This window comes from Schistocerca piceifrons, chromosome 9, assembly GCF_021461385.2.
Source record: "Schistocerca piceifrons isolate TAMUIC-IGC-003096 chromosome 9, iqSchPice1.1, whole genome shotgun sequence".
Classification (NCBI taxonomy): domain Eukaryota; kingdom Metazoa; phylum Arthropoda; class Insecta; order Orthoptera; family Acrididae; genus Schistocerca; species Schistocerca piceifrons.
In genome coordinates this window covers 113,325,919-113,344,404 of record NC_060146.1, presented here as the reverse complement: position 1 = coordinate 113,344,404, position 18,486 = coordinate 113,325,919, and the positions used below count along the sequence as shown (strand labels likewise).

General features: G+C 41.5%; 1 protein-coding gene across 1 annotated transcript in view; it reads right to left on the bottom strand.

The window, feature by feature from the left end:
• LOC124717147 (zinc finger protein 501-like) overlaps window positions 1-18,051 on the bottom strand; it is a 117,173-nt gene extending 99,122 nt beyond the window's left edge. Inside the window, exons 1-2 of the mRNA XM_047243901.1 lie at window positions 17,989-18,051; window positions 8,275-8,343 (exon numbers count right to left, since the gene is read on the bottom strand). Of these exons, the coding sequence (XP_047099857.1) occupies window positions 8,275-8,298 (24 nt within the window). The 5' untranslated portion in view covers window positions 8,299-8,343; window positions 17,989-18,051. The remainder of the gene's footprint in view (window positions 1-8,274; window positions 8,344-17,988) is intronic.
• Window positions 18,052-18,486: the final 435 nt, after the last annotated feature.

The following is an 18,486-nucleotide window of genomic DNA, read 5'->3' as shown; positions in this document are numbered from 1 at the left end:
AGTGGGAACAAGTAAGGGGATAGGTGGGTGAAGGGCAGCGACAAATGAAGGCTGAGGCCACGAGAGTAACAGGAATGTATGATACATTACAGGGACGGTGCCCACATGTGCAATTCAGGATAGCTGGTGTTGGTAGGAATGATTCAGATGACACAGGCTGTGAAGCTGTTACTCAATTGTTGTGTTGGCCAGTGTGTTTTACAACTTGGTGGTCCAGCTGTTTCTTGGCTACAGTTTGTCAGCGGCCATTTACATGGACAGACAGCTTGTTGGTAGTCACACCTATGTAAAACACAACACTGTAGTTGCATGTTAGCTTATGGGTCACATGACTGATTTCACAGGTAGCCCTGCCTGAGGTGGGATGGGATAGGTGATGTTTGCGGCCAGACTGGAGTAGGTGGTGGTAGTGGTGGCGGTGGTGGTGGTGGTGGTGAGAGGATGTATGGGACAGATCTTGCATCTAGGTCTATTACAGGGATATGAGCCATGAGATAGGGACGGAGGAGGATATTGTGTAGGTTCAGTGGGCACTGACATACCACTGTGGGAGGGGTGGGAAGGATAATGAGGAGAACACACTCATTTCAGGGCATGATGAGCGGTAGTCAAAACCCTGGGGGAGAATATGATTCAGTAACTCCTGTCTTGGGTAGTACTGAGTCACAAGGAGAATGCGCCTTTGAGGCCGGACAGTGACACTTCGGGAGGTGGTGGGTGACTGGAGAGATAAGGCACTGGAGATTTGTTTGTGTATGAGGTCGGGAGGGTGATTCTGGTCTGTGAAGGCCTCTGTGAGACCACTGGGATATTTCAAGAGGGACTGCTCATGACTACAGATGTGATGGCGATGGGTAGCTAGGCTGTACGGAGGGGATTTCTTGGTATGGAATGGGTTGTTGTTGTTGTGGTCTTCAGTCCTGAGACTGGTTTGATGCAGCTCTCCATGCCACTCTATCCTGTGCAAGCTTTTTCACCTCCCAGTACCTACTGCAACCTACATCCTTCTGAATCTGCTTAGTGTATTCATCTCTTGGTCTCCCTCTACGATTTTTACCCTCCACGCTGCCCTCCAATACTGAATTGGTGATCCCTTGATGCCTCAGAACATGTCCTACCAACCGATCCCTTCTTCTGGTCAAGTTGTGCCACAAACTTCTCTTCTCCCCAATCCTATTCAATACTTCCTCATTAGTTATGTGATCTACCCATCTAATCTTCAGCATTCTTCGGTAGCACCACATTTCGAAAGCTTCTATTCTCTTCTTGTCCAAGCTATTTATCGTCCATGTTTCACTTCCATACATGGCTACACTCCATACGAATACTTTCAGAAATGACTTCCTGACACTTAAATCAATACTGGATGTTAACAAATTTCTCTTCTTCAGAAACGCTTTCCTTGCCATTGCCAGCCTACATTTTATATCCTCTCTACTTCGACCATCATCAGTTATTTTGCTCCCCAAATAGCAAAACTCCTTTATTACTTTAAGTGCCTCATTTCCTAATCTAATTCCCTCAGCATCACCCGACTTAATTAGACTACATTCCATTATCCTTGTTTTGCTTTTGTTGATGTTCATCTTATATCCTCCTTTCAAGACACTGTCCATTCCATTCAACTGCTCTTCCAAGTCCTTTGCTGTCTCTGACAGAATTACAATGTCATCGGCGAACCTCAAAGTTTTTATTTCTTCTCCATGAATTTTAATACCTACCCCGAATTTTTGTTTTGTTTCCTTTACTGCTTGCTCAATATACAGATTGAACAACATCGGGGAGAGGCTACAACCCTGTCTTACTCCCTTCCCAACCACTGCTTCCCTTTCATGTCCCTCGACTCTTATAACTGCCATCTGGTTTCTGTACAAATTGTAAATAGCCTTTCGCTCCCTGTATTTTACCCTTGCCACCTTTAGAATTTGAAAGAGAGTATTCCAGTCAACATTGTCAAAAGCTTTCTCTAAGTCTACAAATGCTAGAAACGTGGGTTTGCCTTTCCTTAATCTTTCTTCTAAGATAAGTCGTAAGGTCAGTATTGCCTCGCGTGTTCCAGTGTTTCTATGGAATCCAAACTGATCTTCCCCGAGGTTGGCTTCTACTAGTTTTTCCATTCGTCTGTAAAGAATTCGTGTTAGTATTTTGCAGCTGTGACTTATTAAGCTGATAGTTCGGTAATTTTCACATCTGTCAACACCTGCTGTCTTTGGGATTGGAATTATTATATTCTTCTTGAAGTCTGAGGGTATTTCGCCTGTTTCATACATCTTGCTCACCAGGTGGTAGAGTTTTGTCAGGACTGGCTCTCCCACGGCCTTCAGTAGTTCCAATGGAATATTGTCTACTCCGGGGGCCTTGTTTCGACTCAGGTCTTTCAGTGCTCTGTCAAACTCTTCACGCAGTATCGTATCTCCCATTTCATCTTCATCTACATCCTCTTCCATTTCCATAATATTGTCCTCAAGTACATCGCCCTTGTATAGACCCTCTATATACTCCTTCCACCTTTCTGCTTTCCCTTCTTTGCTTAGAACTGGGTTTCCATCTGAGCTCTTGATATTCATACCAGTCGTTCTCTTATCTCCAAAGGTCTCTTTAATTTTCCTGTAGGCGGTATCTACCTTACCCCTAGTAAGATAGGCCTCTACATCCTTACATTTGTCCTCTAGCCATCCCTGCTTAGCCATTTTGCACTTCCTGTCGATCTCATTTTTGAGACGTTTGTATTCCTTTTTGCCTGTTTCACTTACTGCATTTTTACATTTTCTCCTTTCATCAATTAAATTCAATATTTCTTCTGTTACCCAAGGATTTCTACTAGCCCTCGTCTTTTTACCTACTTGATCCTCTGCTGCCTTCACTACTTCATCCCTCAAAGCTACCCATTCTTCTTCTACTGTATTTATTTCCCCCATTCCTGTCAATTGCTCCCTTATGCTCTCCCTGAATCTCTGTACAACCTCTGGTTCTTTCAGTTTATCCAGGTCCCATCTCCTTAAATTCCCACCTTTTTGCAGTTTCTTCAGTTTCAATCTGCAGTTCATAACCAATAGATTGTGGTCAGAATCCACATCTGCCCCTGGAAATGTCTTACAATTTAAAACCTGGTTCCTAAATCTCTGTCTTACCATTATATAATCTATCTGATACCTTTTAGTATCTCCAGGGTTCTTCCATGTATACAACCTTCTTTCATGATTCTTAAACCAAGTGTTAGTTATGATTATGTTGTGCTCTGTGCAAAATTCTACCAGACGGCTTCCTCTTTCATTTCTGTCCCCCAATCCATATTCACCTACTATGTTTCCTTCTCTCCCTTTTCCTACACTCGAATTCCAGTCACCCATGACTATTAAATTTTCGTCTCCCTTCACAATCTGAATAATTTCTTTTATTTCATCATACATTTCTTCAATTTCTTCGTCATCTGCAGAGCTAGTTGGCATATAAACTTGTACTACTGTAGTAGGTGTGGGCTTCGTATCTATCTTGGCCACAATAATGCGTTCACTATGCTGTTTGTAGTAGCTTACCCGCATTCCTATTTTCCTATTCATTATTAAACCTACTCCTGCATTACCCCTATTTGATTTTGTGTTTATAACCCTGTAGTCATCTGACCAGAAGTCTTGTTCCTCCTGCCACCGAACTTCACTAATTCCCACTATATCTAACTTCAACCTATCCATTTCCCTTTTTAAATTTTCTAAGTTTCCAGGGGCAGATGTGGACTCTGACCACAATCTATTGGTTATGACCTGTAGATTAAAACTGAAGAAACTGCAAAAAGGTGGGAATTTAAGGAGATGGGACCTGGATAAACTGAAAGAACCAGAGGTTGTATAGAGTTTCAGGGAGAGCATAAGGGAACAATTAAGAGGAATCGGGGAAAGAAATACAGTAGAAGAAGAATGGGTAGCTTTGAGGGATGAAGTAGTGAAGGCAGCAGAGGATCAAGTAGGTAAAAAGAAGAGGGTTAGTAGAAATCCTTGGGTAACAGAAGAAATATTGAATTTAATTGATGAAAGGAGAAAATATAAAAATGCAGTAAATGAAGCAGGCAAAAAGGAATATAAACGTCTCAAAAATGAGATCGACAGGAAGTGCAAAATGGCTAAGCAGAAATGGCTAGAGGACAAATGTAAGGATGTAGAGGCTTATCTCACTAGGGGTAAGATAGATACTGCCTACAGGAAAATTAAAGAGACCTTTGGAGATAAGAGAACCACATGTATGAACATCAAGAGCTCAGATGGAAACCCAGTTCTAAGCAAAGAAGGGAAAGCAGAAAGGTGGAAGGAGTATATAGAGGACCTATACAAGGGCGATGCACTTGAGGACAATATTATGGAAATGGAAGAGGATGTAGATGAAGATGAAATGGGAGATACAATACTGCGTGAAGAGTTTGACAGAGCACTGAAGGACCTGAGTCGAAACAAGGCCCCCGGGGTAGACAACATTCCATTGGAACTACTGACGGCCTTGGGAGAGCCAGTCCTGACAAAACTCTACCATCTGGTGAGCAAGATGTATGAGACAGGCGAAATACCCTCAGACTTCAAGAAGAATATAATAATTCCAATCCCAAAGAAAGCAGGTGTTGACAGATGTGAAAATTACCGAACAATCAGTTTAATAAGCCACAGCTGCAAAGTACTAACACGAATTCTTTACAGACGAATGGAAAAACTAGTAGAAGCCAACCTCGGGGAAGATCAGTTTGGATTCCGTAGAAATACTGGAACACGTGAGGCAATACTGACCTTACGACTTATCTTAGAAGAAAGATTAAGGAAAGGCAAACGTATGTTTCTAGCATTTGTAGACTTAGAGAAAGCTTTTGACAATGTTGACTGGAATACTCTCTTTCAAATTCTAAAGGTGGCAGGGGTAAAATACAGGGAGCGAAAGGCTATTTACAACTTGTACAGAAAGCAGATGGCAGTTATAAGAGTTGAGGGACATGAAAGGGAAGCAGTGGTTGGGAAGGGAGTAAGACAGGGTTGTAGCCTCTCCCCGATGTTATTCAATCTCTATATTGAGCAAGCAGTAAAGGAAACAAAAGAAAAATTCGGAGTAGGTATTAAAATCCATGGAGAAGAAATAAAAACTTTGAGGTTCGCCGATGACATTGTAATTCTGGCAGAGACAGCAAAGGACTTGGAAGAGCAGTTGAACGGAATGGAAGGTGTCTTGAAGGGAGGATATAAGATGAACATCAACAAAAGCAAAACGAGGATAATGGAATGTAGTCGAGTTAAGTCGGGTGATGCTGAGGGTATTAGATTAGGAAATGAGACACCTAAAGTAGTAAAGGAGTTTTGCTATTTGGGGAGCAAAATAACTGATGATGGACGAAGTAGAGAGGATATAAAATGTAGACTGGCAATGGCAAGGAAAGCGTTTCTGAAGAAGAGAAATTTGTTAACATCGAGTATAGATTTAAGTGTCAGGAAGTTATTTCTGAAAGTATTTGTATGGAGTGTAGCCATGTATGGAAGTGAAACATGGGCGGTAAATAGTTTGGACAAGAAGAGAATAGAAGCTTTTGAAATGTGGTGCTACAGAAGAATGCTGAAGATTAGATGGGTAGATCACATAACTAATGAGGAAGTATTGAATAGGATTGGGGAGAAGAGAAGTTTGTGGCTCAACTTGACCAGAAGAAGGGATCGGTTGGTAGGACATGTTCTGAGGCATCAAGGGATCACCAATTTAGTATTGGAGAGCAGCGTGGAGGGTAAAAATCATAGGGGGAGACCAAGAGATGAATACACTAAGCAGATTCAGAAGGATGTAGGTTGCAGTAGGTACTGGGAGATGAAGAAGCTTGCACAGGATAGAGTAGCATGGAGAGCTGCATCAAACCAGTCTCAGGACTGAAGACCACAACAACAACAACAACCTACCTGCCCGATTAAGGGATCTGACATTCCACGCTCCGATCCGTAGAACGCCAGTTTTCTTTCTCCTGATAACGACATCCTCTTGAGTAGTCCCCGCCCAGAGATCCGAATGGGGGACTATTTTACCTCCGGAATATTTTACCCAAGAGGACGCCATCATCATGTAATCATACAGTAAAGCTGCATGCCCTCGGGAAAAATTACGGCTGTAGTTTCCCCTTGCTTTCAGCCGTTCGCAGTACCAGCACAGCAAGGCCGTTTTGGTTATTGTTACCAGGCCAGATCAGTCAATCATCCAGACTGTTGCCCTTGCAACTACTGAAAAGGCTGCTGCCCCTCTTCAGGAACCACACGTTTGTCTGGCCTCTCAACAGATACCCCTCCGTTGTCGTTGCACCTACGGTACGGCTATCTGTATCGCTGAGGCACGCAAGCCTCCCCACCAACGGCAAGGTCCATGGTTCATGGGGGGGGGGGGGGGGGGATGGAATGGGTGGCAGCTGTCAAAGTTAAGATGTTGCTGCCAGTAAGGTCTGATGTAGACAGAGATGCAGTCATCTTTGATGTGACAGTCAACATCATAAAAGGTGGCTTCTTGGGTTGATATCAAATCCGAAGCAATGGGAGCAGAAGGGGTTGAGGTTGGGGGGGAGGGGGGGGGGGAATATGGGTAGGGTACGGTCACCCTTGATGTATATCGCAAAGATGTCATCAATGAATTTGAACCAAGTGAAGGGTTTCGGATACTGGGTGGTTAGGAAGGATCCCTCTAGACGACCCATGAACAGGTTGGTATTGGATGGTGCCAAGCAGAGGCCCATTATCATACTGTGCATTTGTTTGAAGATGATGCCTCCAAATGTGAATTAATTGTGGGCGAGAATGGTGACCAGGTAGGAGGTAGGTTTGAAATTGATCTGGTCTTGGGGAAGTTAGTGGTCAATAGCAGCAAAGCCATGATTATTAGGTATGTTAGTGAAAAGGAAGGTAGCATCAATAGTGATTAAAAACAGGAACTTTGGAGACTCAGTGGAAGAAATGGTTGTGGTCTTATATATAGAAGGGTAGACTGCTGGTAATAGGCTTAAGGTGTTGGTCTACGAGAACAGAGATTCTGTCAGTGAGGACACAGTAACTGGCCACAACTGGTTGTCCTGAAGGTTGGGTTTATGAACTTTAGGAAGCATGTAGAAGGTATAAGTGCAGGGAGTGGTACGGGCGGGAGAGAGAAGGACTCCGGAGAGGGCTTCTGGGATGGGCAGACAGATTTGAGGCGACACTGGAGATCCTGTTGGATTTCTTTAATAGGGTCACTGTGGCAAGGTTTGTAGGTGGATGGATCTGACACCAGGAGAATTTCTTCCGCGAGGTAATCCTTGCATTTCAAAACCACAGTAGTGGAATCTTGTGTGAGAGTTGTGTTTTTGTGAATATGATATGTGTGTGTGCGGGGGGGAGGGGGGGGGGGGGGGAGTCTACTTCAGAAGAAGGTCTTTTGGCGAAACTTACTTGTTAAGCATTATTTTTCTTGTGCCTGTATATGTCTCAACAACATCTCCACTGTATGATGAGTAGCTATCTATTTGTTTCATACTACTTACCAAGAAATATCATCAAACAACTGTACATTTTGAGATGATGTTTTATTTTATTTTGACAACCAAGTTTGGCATTTAAATATGCCATCTTCAGGCCCCACATTCACTTCATGTGTAGACAATCAGACACATCAATATTAGCATATTGGAGTAGTCAGTATCTGGATACCATGAATATGTTATTCGTGTGCTTCCTTCAAAGACTTGACAGCAAGTTGTTGTCAGGTCTTTGAAGGAAACCCTAATAAAGATCTCATGGCATCCAGATACTGATGGCTCTAGTACGGTAATATCTGTACATGTTATGGTCTACACATGAAGTGCATGTGGGGCCTGAAGATAGCATATTAAAATGTGAAAACTGGTTGTCAAAATAAAATAAAGTAACTTCTCAAAATGTGTGACTGTTTGGCTATTTTCCTCAGTAAATATTTGACCAGGAGCTATCCTGTGTCCACAATGGATCAACAGAGATCTTCACATTAATGTCATTATTCCATCCTAGACTTTCAATCGGTTGTTTTGTAAGTAATCATGTGTGTGATTGTGATGAGATCTCCATGCACCTAAGGTGTGTAAAGACTGCAGTGAAATGCTATGTTGCAAAGAGATGGCAATGAGAATGCTCAGGTGTGCAAGTCAGCAAGTGACTGTTCAAAACAGAGGGGACAGAATCACCCAGCTCTCAAAGGAGATGATATGTTTATGTGCAGATCAACATTACATTTTGCAAGCTCTGAAGACAGGTGAAGATTAGTACTTACTAGAGTTTCTTGCTTAACAGACATGTGCACGATCTCCTGCTTCAGGAATGAAAGTGGGCTGGCCTCAACCTGAATTAAAGGAAATGAATTAAGTACAGATGCAACACTGAATACAAGCAGTGCTTATGAAACCAGTCTACAGAAATATAATTGATTACACTGTGACAACAGAAACACTCTGCCTGGATTTCACACTTATCATGAGCAGTGGCCTTATCCATTTAGGGTATCCGAGCACACTTACCACCTTGATTCTGACTTCCATTATCACCAGTTTTTCCACCTAAGATTTCTGAACACTGCAACTAGAGGTTCTCAAATCGGATATACAGGGTGAAAAGTATTTAAATTGACAAACTCTGAGAGGTTGTAGAGGGACACCAAAACATATATTTTTCCCTAATGTCATTTTTTCCTATGAGGATTATTTAAATCGGTGGAGGCCATATTACACTCTTCAATTGTTAGAGGCCGTATTACGATCTTCAGTTGTTAGAGGGTGTATTACGCTCTTCAGTTGTAGGCAACTGCTGTCCACCAGTGTAGTAGTGCATTGTTTCTGTTTACTAATGAAGTGATACACCTGGAGTGAGTACACTGATATGGTTGGTGCATACTACATAGCGCACCACAACGGACGAGCTGCACAGTGGTTTTATCAACAATACCCTAATTGCCGTATCCCGCATCATACGACCTTTGCTACTGTGTACTAACGTCTGCGTGAGAGCGGGTCATTTAGCAGATTACCTGGACAGGGATGCCGTCACACTGTAAGAACACTACAATTTGAGGAAGCTGTCTTGCAGCATCTGGAGCAGAAACCAGTTGATTATCCAGCGAGAGCACAATATTCGCAGTGGTACCTGGAATAGTGTAAAATGCATCCTACATTTCCATCCTTTGTGTTGTTTACCAATGAATCAACGTTCGGGCGTGATGGAGTCTTCAACATGCACAGTTCACATGTTTGGAGTGAGGATAACCCACATGCCACCGTTACTAGCGCCCATCAAGTGCGGTTCTTCGTTAATGTGTGGGTCGGTGTTGTTGGGGACTGTTTAACTGGGCCGTATCTGCTACCTACACCATTAAATGGCAGGCACTATTACAATTTCCTCGCCAGAGCATTGCCAGAATTGATGGAAGACGTCCCGCTCCCTACAAGACAACATATGTGGTTCAAACATGATGGAGCGCCGGCACATTTGAGTCGTTGTATGTGTCGATTCCTGTACTGACGGTTCCCAGAAATGTGGATTGGCAGAAGCGGTCTTGTACCATGGCCTGCTCGCTCCCCAGATACGTCGTGTCTGGACTTTTTTGTGTGGGGAGAGATGCGCAACCTTGTTTACGCAATTCCTGTTGCATCAGAAGAAGATCTGGCTGCCCGGATAGTAGCAGCAGCAGGAACAATTCAGGATACTCCTAGGGTTTTTGCCCGTGTCAGACAGAATATGATCCGATGGTGTAACCTTTGTTTGCGTGCCAATGGATGCATTTTTGAAAATCTACTGTAATTGAAATTGGGTTGTGTTAATGTGTTGTCTCTTGGCCATAAAAAATGGAAAAGTGTTTGTTGGTTTAATTAATTTGCCGCCAGAGAAATCTTCCTCTAGCGGTTTTAATACTCCTCATCACAAAAAATGACATTAGGGAAAAATATTTGTTTTGATGTCCCCTACAACCTCCCAGAGTTTGTCAGTTTAAATACTTTTCACCCTGTATGGGAATAGCACCACTGGAGGAATGGAGTCAGTGGAGCACTGTGGCTTACCCTGTCTACCCAACTTCCTCTTTACATAGAATTATCTTGCAGATGACTTTTTTTTAAGATAGCCCAAATATATCACCATATGGCAGGAATGAAATGAGTACTCTTAGAACAATAACAAAAACATGACTTCACAATCTTAATTCAGTTAAGAGGATTACAATTATTACTAGTTGTCATCTACAGGAACAAATTCCTTCTAGGTAGATCTGCAGCAGTAGTCTGTAAATTATTTTTTGAATAATCAGACTTTAAAATTCCCCGTTTGAATAAGAGAACAATTAATTTGTGTAAAAATTGTACATGTGCTATTCTTACAACTACATGAAATAAAGAACAAAGTTATATTATACTTTGCTACAATATATTATATTGGATGTTTGCAGCTTGCTCTGTTATAAGTTACATATACATGAGCTGCTTACACATTTTGTAACAACAAAATTTCATTACCAAAGAAGATCAAATAAAACAAGTAGAAATAATTATATGTTCATCAAACTAGATAGAGAGTCACTATTGCCACATCACAATGCGAAACTACAAACATTTAGCTCTGGGCAGGAACAGGTAAAGGAAATACAGCTCAAGTGTAAAAGAATGGTTACCATACATTTGATAAATTTGTACGTAGTACAACAGTTGATGATGGGAGTGACTCTCCATGGTACAAAGTCACTGTAAAGAAACTTCTAAAGAAACAGGCACTACTGCATAACAGGTGTCCAACAAAGCATAACATATAGGTGCAGAGACAGTGCATAAACGTGTTTGGCTGTCAAGGGGTGCAATGCATGAAACCATAAATGACTACCACAGCAAAATATTATTAAACTATCTCTCACAAAACCCACAGAAATTCAGGCCATGTTAGTGGTGCTAAAGTCAATGTTCCAACACTCATAGACGAGATGGAAACTAAAGCTGAGGGGTTGAGAAGCAAAAGCAGAAATTCTCAACTCTGTTTTAAAATATTCCTTTACAAAGGAATATTCGGGACTGTTGCACCAATTTAATTTTGTCCCACTACAAAGTGACATCATCAGGAGAATTGAGAAACCGCTGCAATTGCTAAAATTGAACAAAGCTCCAAAGCCCAATGAAATCCCTATCAGATTCTGTACTGAAGTTGTAGCTGAGTCAGTCCCTGTTTTAACTATAATATACCACAGATATCTCTAATGAACAATAATGCCTAGTGGTTGGAAGACAGTTCAGATCACACCCATCTACAGCAAGGGTGATGGAAGTTACCCAAAAAATTACTTTGCAATATTACTGACATCCATTTGTTATACTGACATCCATTTGTTATATAATCTTACAACATATTGGTGCTTGTAATGAACTATCTCGAACACAATGACCTCCACCCACACAATCAGCATGGACCCTGAAAACATAGATGATGTGAATCCCAGCTCACAATTTTCTCACATGACACCCTGAAAGCCATGGATCATAGCAGCCATGTAGACAAAGTATTACTTGGCACCCAAACCATATGAGTCACTGCAACACCTACTGTTATTGCCAGAAGTACAGCTGTATAAGGTATCAACCAACATTTGCGACAGGACTGAAAATTTCTTGGTAGGCAGAGGGGTTGGGTTGGGTTGGGTTGTTTGGGGAAGGAGATCAGACAGCGAGGTCATCTGTTTCATCGGATTAGGGAAGGATGGGGAAGGAATTTGGCCGTTCCCTTTCACAGGAACCATCCTGGCATTTGCCTGGAGCGATTTAGGGAAATCACGGAAAACCTAAATCAGGATGGCCAGACGCGGGATCGAACCATTATCCTCCCGAATGTGAGTCCAGTGTCTAACCACTGCGCCACCTCGCTTGGTTTGGTAGGGAGGACACAGCATGTTATCTCAGATGGAGTGTCAGTGGCAGACACACAACTAAGTTGAGGTATGCTTCAAGGAAATTTGTAGGGACCCTTGCTGTTCATGTTACATATTAATGACCCAGTAGACAGTATTGGTATATACTTGCTGAAGCAGCAACCGTAGTAGGAAGAAATCATCTTTAAGAAATAATAAACAGCCAATCATCTCCAAAATGAAAGTTTATTTAAATCCCTTAAGCCCATCTCACACGGAGCAAGGTTCGCCGCAAGTTTGTGAGAGGGTGAGATGGTGTGCATGCCCGCCGGCTTGCAGGCAAAGGAGCCAGCTATCTTCCATGCCGAAGCTCTCCCACAGTGCAAAATTGGCAGCTAGTTGTGTTGTGATCGGCTGCATGTTGTATCGAATGAAGATGGCTGCTTCAGGTACAGATGTTCAGAGCAAACTGGTGCTATTAGCTATTTTGGTGCTAAACGATGCAGAAATGCATCCTAATGAGAGAAGAAGAAAGAAAGAATGGGCAAAAAACTGGATTAAGAGGAGAAACGCTGGAAAAGGTGTGCTCCCCCTGCTTCATAAACAGTTGAGGTTAGTTCGCATAACACCTACTTTTGTTTGAAAGGTATCACCATTTCATTACTGTTTGACTTTATAAATATACCAATAATGACGTAATCCATTACTATTCAAGATTATGTGCTTTCAAAAATCGGGTGAATATTCAGTGTGATATTTCTAGGAAATTTAAATGTGTCCGATTTTTGCAAGTAGTAGGTTTCTACATTCAACACAAAATTCAAAGTTTTGTACTTATGTTGTTCATCCCAGTGTCACTGCTTTTCTATGATTGTACTTTGGTGTACTCCACTTTAAATTGAGTACGTAAATTGTGCATTTTGCTATAGCAATCCTTGCTTGGCATATATGGTCGAACAAGACACACGGCACTTGCAACTCTTTCGAGTGCTTCTGCACGCAAATGTTTATTCTAATAGTTTGCGCTTTTCACAACTTACAGACAATGTTCTTCCCTATAAGTACATATCAATGCTTCAATCACTTCCTTGGACCACTGCAACTGAAGTGCCATTATTTAATAATTGTAAGAACTTCCTACCGTACCTCATAACAGCAGAAAAGCGACTATCAACAAAGGCTTCCCACCCAAGCTTTCCGCGTCTGACGTCACAAACGAAACGTCTCATGATTGGCCAACGCACATAGCCTGCAGGGAACCTTACAAGAAAAACAGCACCGGACCTATCCTGGAAATCTTACAAGGTTCCCAGCAAGGTAGCCCGCTAGCAGACGACGGAGCCCGCAAGGTAGCCGTCGCGCGAGCCAGCAAGGAAACATACAGCGAATCTTGCTCTGTGTGAGACGGGCTTTAATCATGGTTTCAATGTTTATAAAGCCATCTTCAGAAGGAAATATTAACAACCTTAACAGGTTAACAGTGAATACATGTTAATATATAATAATACAAAATATTATTCAAACTTACCGGTTTACATGTCATGGCAGAGATATGTGAAAAATACACGTAAAGACTGTCCCAACAATTACAAAAGACAGACATGGCAACCACTCAAAGTAAGACATGAAGAGCATCTCCTAAGTAAATGTGGGAGAATTGTGTACAATTCCACTTTTGCTGAACGCTACAATATCATACATCCAATATACGCCAGCACATACAACAAAAGCATCAGCTTCAAAGGAAGTGCGATTCCCAGTTCCAAAGGGCAGAGGGATGCAGTATCTTGGATGGTCATAAAACTGAACCTCTTCTATGAGGAAACATTCTGATCTAAGAAGGACCTTCGTTTATGGGACCTGTTTCCTTGTTTCAATGAGTATCACTATCTCTCTTATTATTTTACATACTTTTAACACCCTATATACTGTAAGCACTGACTTCTACTATGAACAAGCAACAAGACCCTGCATATATGGATCTATGGAATTACTGTATCATAAATAAATAACCTCCCGCCCCATGCACCATGGACCATGCCATTGGTGGGGAGGCTTGTATGTTTCAGCGATACAGATAGCTGTACCATAGGCGCAACCACAACGGAGCAGAAACTGTTGAGAGGCCAGACAAACATGTGGTTTCTGAAGAGGGCCAGCAGCCTTTTCAGTAGTCGCAGGGGCAACAGTCTGGATGATTGACTGATCTGGCCTTATAACACTAACCAAAACGGCCTTGCTGTGCTGGTACTGCAAATGGCTGAAAGCTAGGGGAAACTTCAGCCGTAATTTTTTCCAAGGGCATGCAGCTTTACTGTATGGTTAAATGATGATGGCGTCCTCTTGCGAAAAATATTCTGGAGTAAAATAGTCCCCCATTCGGATCTCCGGGCGGGGACTACTCATGAGGATGTCGTTATCAGGAGAAAGAAATCTGGCATTCTACGGATCAGAGCATGGAATGTTATATCCCTTAATCGGGAAGGTAGGTTAGAAAATTTAAAAAGGGAACTGGATAGGTTAAAGTTAGATATAGTGGGAATTAGTGAAGTTCGGTGGCAGGAGGAACAAGACTTCTGGTTAGTTGAATACAGGGTTATAAATACAAAATCAAATAGGGGTAATGCAGGAGTGGTTTAATAGTGAATTAAAAAATAGGAGTGCAGGTAAGCAACTACAAACAGCATAATAAACACATTATTGTGGCCAAGATAGACATAAGCCAACACCTAACACAGTACTACCAATTTATATGCCAACTAACTCCGCAGATGACGAAGAGATTGATGAAATGTATGACGAGATAAAAAAAATTATTCAGATAGTGAAGGGAGATGTAAATTTAATAGTCATTGGTGACTGGAATTCGATAGTAGGAAAAGGAAGAGAAGGGAAAGTAGTAGGTGGATATGGAATGGGAGTAAGAAATGAAAGAGGAAGCCGCCTGGTAGAATTTTGCACAGAGCATAACTTAATCAGAGCTAACACTTGGTTCAAAAATCATGAAACAAGATTGTATACATGGAAGAGGCCTGGAGATACTGGAAGGTTTCAGATAGATTATATAAAGGTAAGACAGCGATTTAGGAAGCAGCTTTTTAAATTGTGAGACATTTCCAGGGGCAGATGTGGACTCTGGTCACAATCTATTGGTTATGAACTGTAGATTAAAACTGAAGAAACTGCAAAAAGGTGGGAATTTAAGGAGGTGGGATCTGGATAAACTGACAGGCAGAAGTTGTAGAGAGTTTCAAGGGAGAGCATTAGGAAACAATTGACAGGAATGGGGGAAAGAAATACAGTAGAAGACGAATGGGTAGCTCTGAGGGATGAAGTAGTGAAGGCAGCAGAGGATCAAGAAGGTAAAAAGACGAGGGCTAGCAGAAATCCTTGGGTAACAGAAGAAATATTGAATTTAACTGATGAAAGGAGAAAACATAAAACTGAAGTAAAGAAGCAGGCAGAAAGGAATACAAACATCTCAAAAATGAAATCAACAGGAAGTGCAAAATTGCTAAGCAGGGATGGCTACAGGACAACTGTACAGATGTCAAGCCATATCTCATTACAGGTAAGATAGATACTGCCTACAGGAAAATTAAAGAGACCTTTGGCAAAAAGAGAACCATATATGAACATCAAGAGCTCAGATGGAAACACAGTTTTATGCAAAGAAGGGAAAGCAGAAAGGTGGAAGGAGAATACAGTGGGTCTATACAAGGGCAATGTACTTGAGGACACTATTATGGAAATGGAAGAGGATGTAGATGAAGATGAAATAGGAGATATGATACTGCGTGAAGAGTTTGACAGAGCACTGAAAGACCTAGGTCGAAACAAGGCCCTGGGAATAGACGACATGCCATTAGAACTACTGATAGCCTTGGGAGAGCCAGCCCTGACAAAACTCCACCATCTGATGAGCAAGTTATATGAGACAGGAGAAATGCCCTCATACTTCAAGAAGAATATAATAATTCCAATACCAAAGAAAGCAGGTGTTGACAGATGTGAAAATTACTGAACTATCAGTTTAATAAGTCACGGCTGCAAAATAATATTGTGAATTCTTTACAGTCGAATGGAAAAACTGGTAGAAGCTGACCTCAGGGAAGATAAGTTTGGATTCCATAGAAATGTTGGAACATTGAAGAAATACTGACCTTATGACTTATCTTAGAAGATAGATTAAGGAAAGGCAAACCTACATTTCTAGCATTTGTAGACTTAGAGAAAGCTTTTGACAATGTTGACTGGAATACTCTCTTTCAACTTCTGAAGGTGGCAGGGGTAAAATACAGGGAGTGAAAGACTATTTACAGTTTGTACAGAAGAGTCGAGGGGCATGAAAGGGAAGCAGTTGTTGGGAAGGGAGTGAGACAGGGTTGTAGCTTATCCCCAATGTTATTCAATTTGTATACTGAGCAAGCAGTAAAGGAAACAAAAGAAAAATTCTGAGTAGGAATTAAAATTCATGGAGAAGAAATAAAAACTTTGAGGTTCGCCGGTGACATTGTAATTCTGTCAGAGGCAGCAAAGGACTTGGAAGAGCAGTTGAACGGAATTGACAGTGTCTTGATAGGAGGATATAAGATGGACATCAACAAAAGCAAAACGAGGATAATGGAATGTAGTCGAATTAAATCAGATGATGCTGAGGGAATTAGCTTAGGAAATGAGACACTTAAAGTAGTAAAGGAGTTTTGCTATTTGGGGAGCAAAAAACTAATGATGGTCGAAGTAGAGAGGATATAAAATGTAGACTGGAAATGGCAAGGAAGTGTTTCTGAGAAGAGAAATTTTTTAACATCAAGTATAGATTTAAGTGTCAAGAAGTCATTTTTGAAAGTATTTGTATGGAGTGTAGCCATGTCTGGAGGCAAAACATGGACGATAAATAGTTTGGACAAGAAGAGAATAGAAGCTTTCGAAATGTGGTGCTACAGAAGAATGCTGAAGATTAGATGGGTAGATCACATAACTAATGAGGAGGTATAGAATAGAATTACGAAGAAGAGAAATTTGTGGCACAACTTGACTAGAAGAAGGGATCAGTTGGTAGGACATGTTCTGAGGCATCAAGGGATCTCCAATTTAGTATTGGAGGGCAGCGTGGAGGGTAAAAATCGTAGAGGGAGAACAAGAGATGAATACACTAAGCAGATTCAGAAGGATGTAGGTTGCAGTAGGTACCAGGAGATGAAGAAGCTTGCACAGAGCAGAGTAGCATGGAGAGCTGCATCAAACCAGTCTCTGGACTGAACACCACAACAACAAATAAATAAATGCTAGTGCATTATGACTAGTAAAACACATGAATAACATCAACCATAAAAAACCAAGAGAACTCTGACACTTCTGTTAGCCAAAGATTTTTGAGATGTGAAACTGGGAAGATACTTGTTGAGAGAGAGAGAGAGAGAGAGAGAACCGGCTCACAGATTAACCCAAAAAATTTGTAATAATTCATTCAGTTGTTACTAACTGATTAAACAAGATAGCAGAGAAATTGCAAAAGGTGGGGTGCAAACATTCCCCAGATAAGTTGCTACTTACCATATTACAGAGGTGCTGAGTCGCAATTAGGCATGCGCGCTTGCGGAACAGTACCAGAGAGTGTGGTCTCGTGTGTGTGTGTGTGTGTGTGTGTGTGTGTGTGTGTGTGTGTGTGTTTTGTCTACTCTGAGTAAGGCCTGTGTGGCCAAAAGCTTTGATTGTGACAGTCTTTTTGTTGTGCCTACCTGCAGCTCAGCATCTCTGCTATATGGTGAGTAGCAACTTTCCTTTTCGTAATATTGACATTATTCCATCTAGCACATTCCAAGTCTTAAGTGTGGTTAACTTTCAGACCTAAAATAATAACAAAGAATACCAGTCAAACTCTTACTATATTTTCAAAAAAGAAGTTGTCATGTGTGTGCCAAAATAGGTAAGAGCAATCAAAGAACTGAAGACAGCTGGTGACGGTCTCAATCAATAATTTCTATTTGAAATTTTGTGTGACTGCACTGAATGCTAAACTAGTTCCCAAGACCATTATTGATAAAATAGTTACTGGTTTTATTTTTGACTTATTGTCTGAATGATAAAAACAATGTAATTAGTCATATTAACATTATGTACTGGCTCTTGTTTGATGAGAGGAGCACCACAAGCAGAACTTCTACATTTCACTGGTGCCATCTTCTGCAAAAGAAGAAGAAGAAAGAAGTAGAAGAAGTAAGTGAACACCAATCACAAACAACCTGAGGCTAAATCATGCACCATAATAAAAGTACATGGAAAATTCTAGGTTTCCAGAATGAGATTTCCACTCTGCGGCGGAGTGTGCGCTGATATGAAACTTCCTGGCAGATTAAAACTGTGTGCCGGACCGAGACTCGAACTCGGACCTTTGCCTTTCGCGGGCAAGTGCTCTACCAACTGAGCTACCCAAGCACGACTCACGCCCCCTCCTCACAGCTTTACTTGTGGTAGAGCACTTGCCCATGAAAGGGAAAGGTCCCAAGTTCGAGTCTCGGTCCAGCACACAGTTTTAATTTTCCAGGAAGTTTCAATTCTAGGTTTGTTCGCTGGAGAATTAAAGCATGTATTTGAAGGAATGTTTTCATT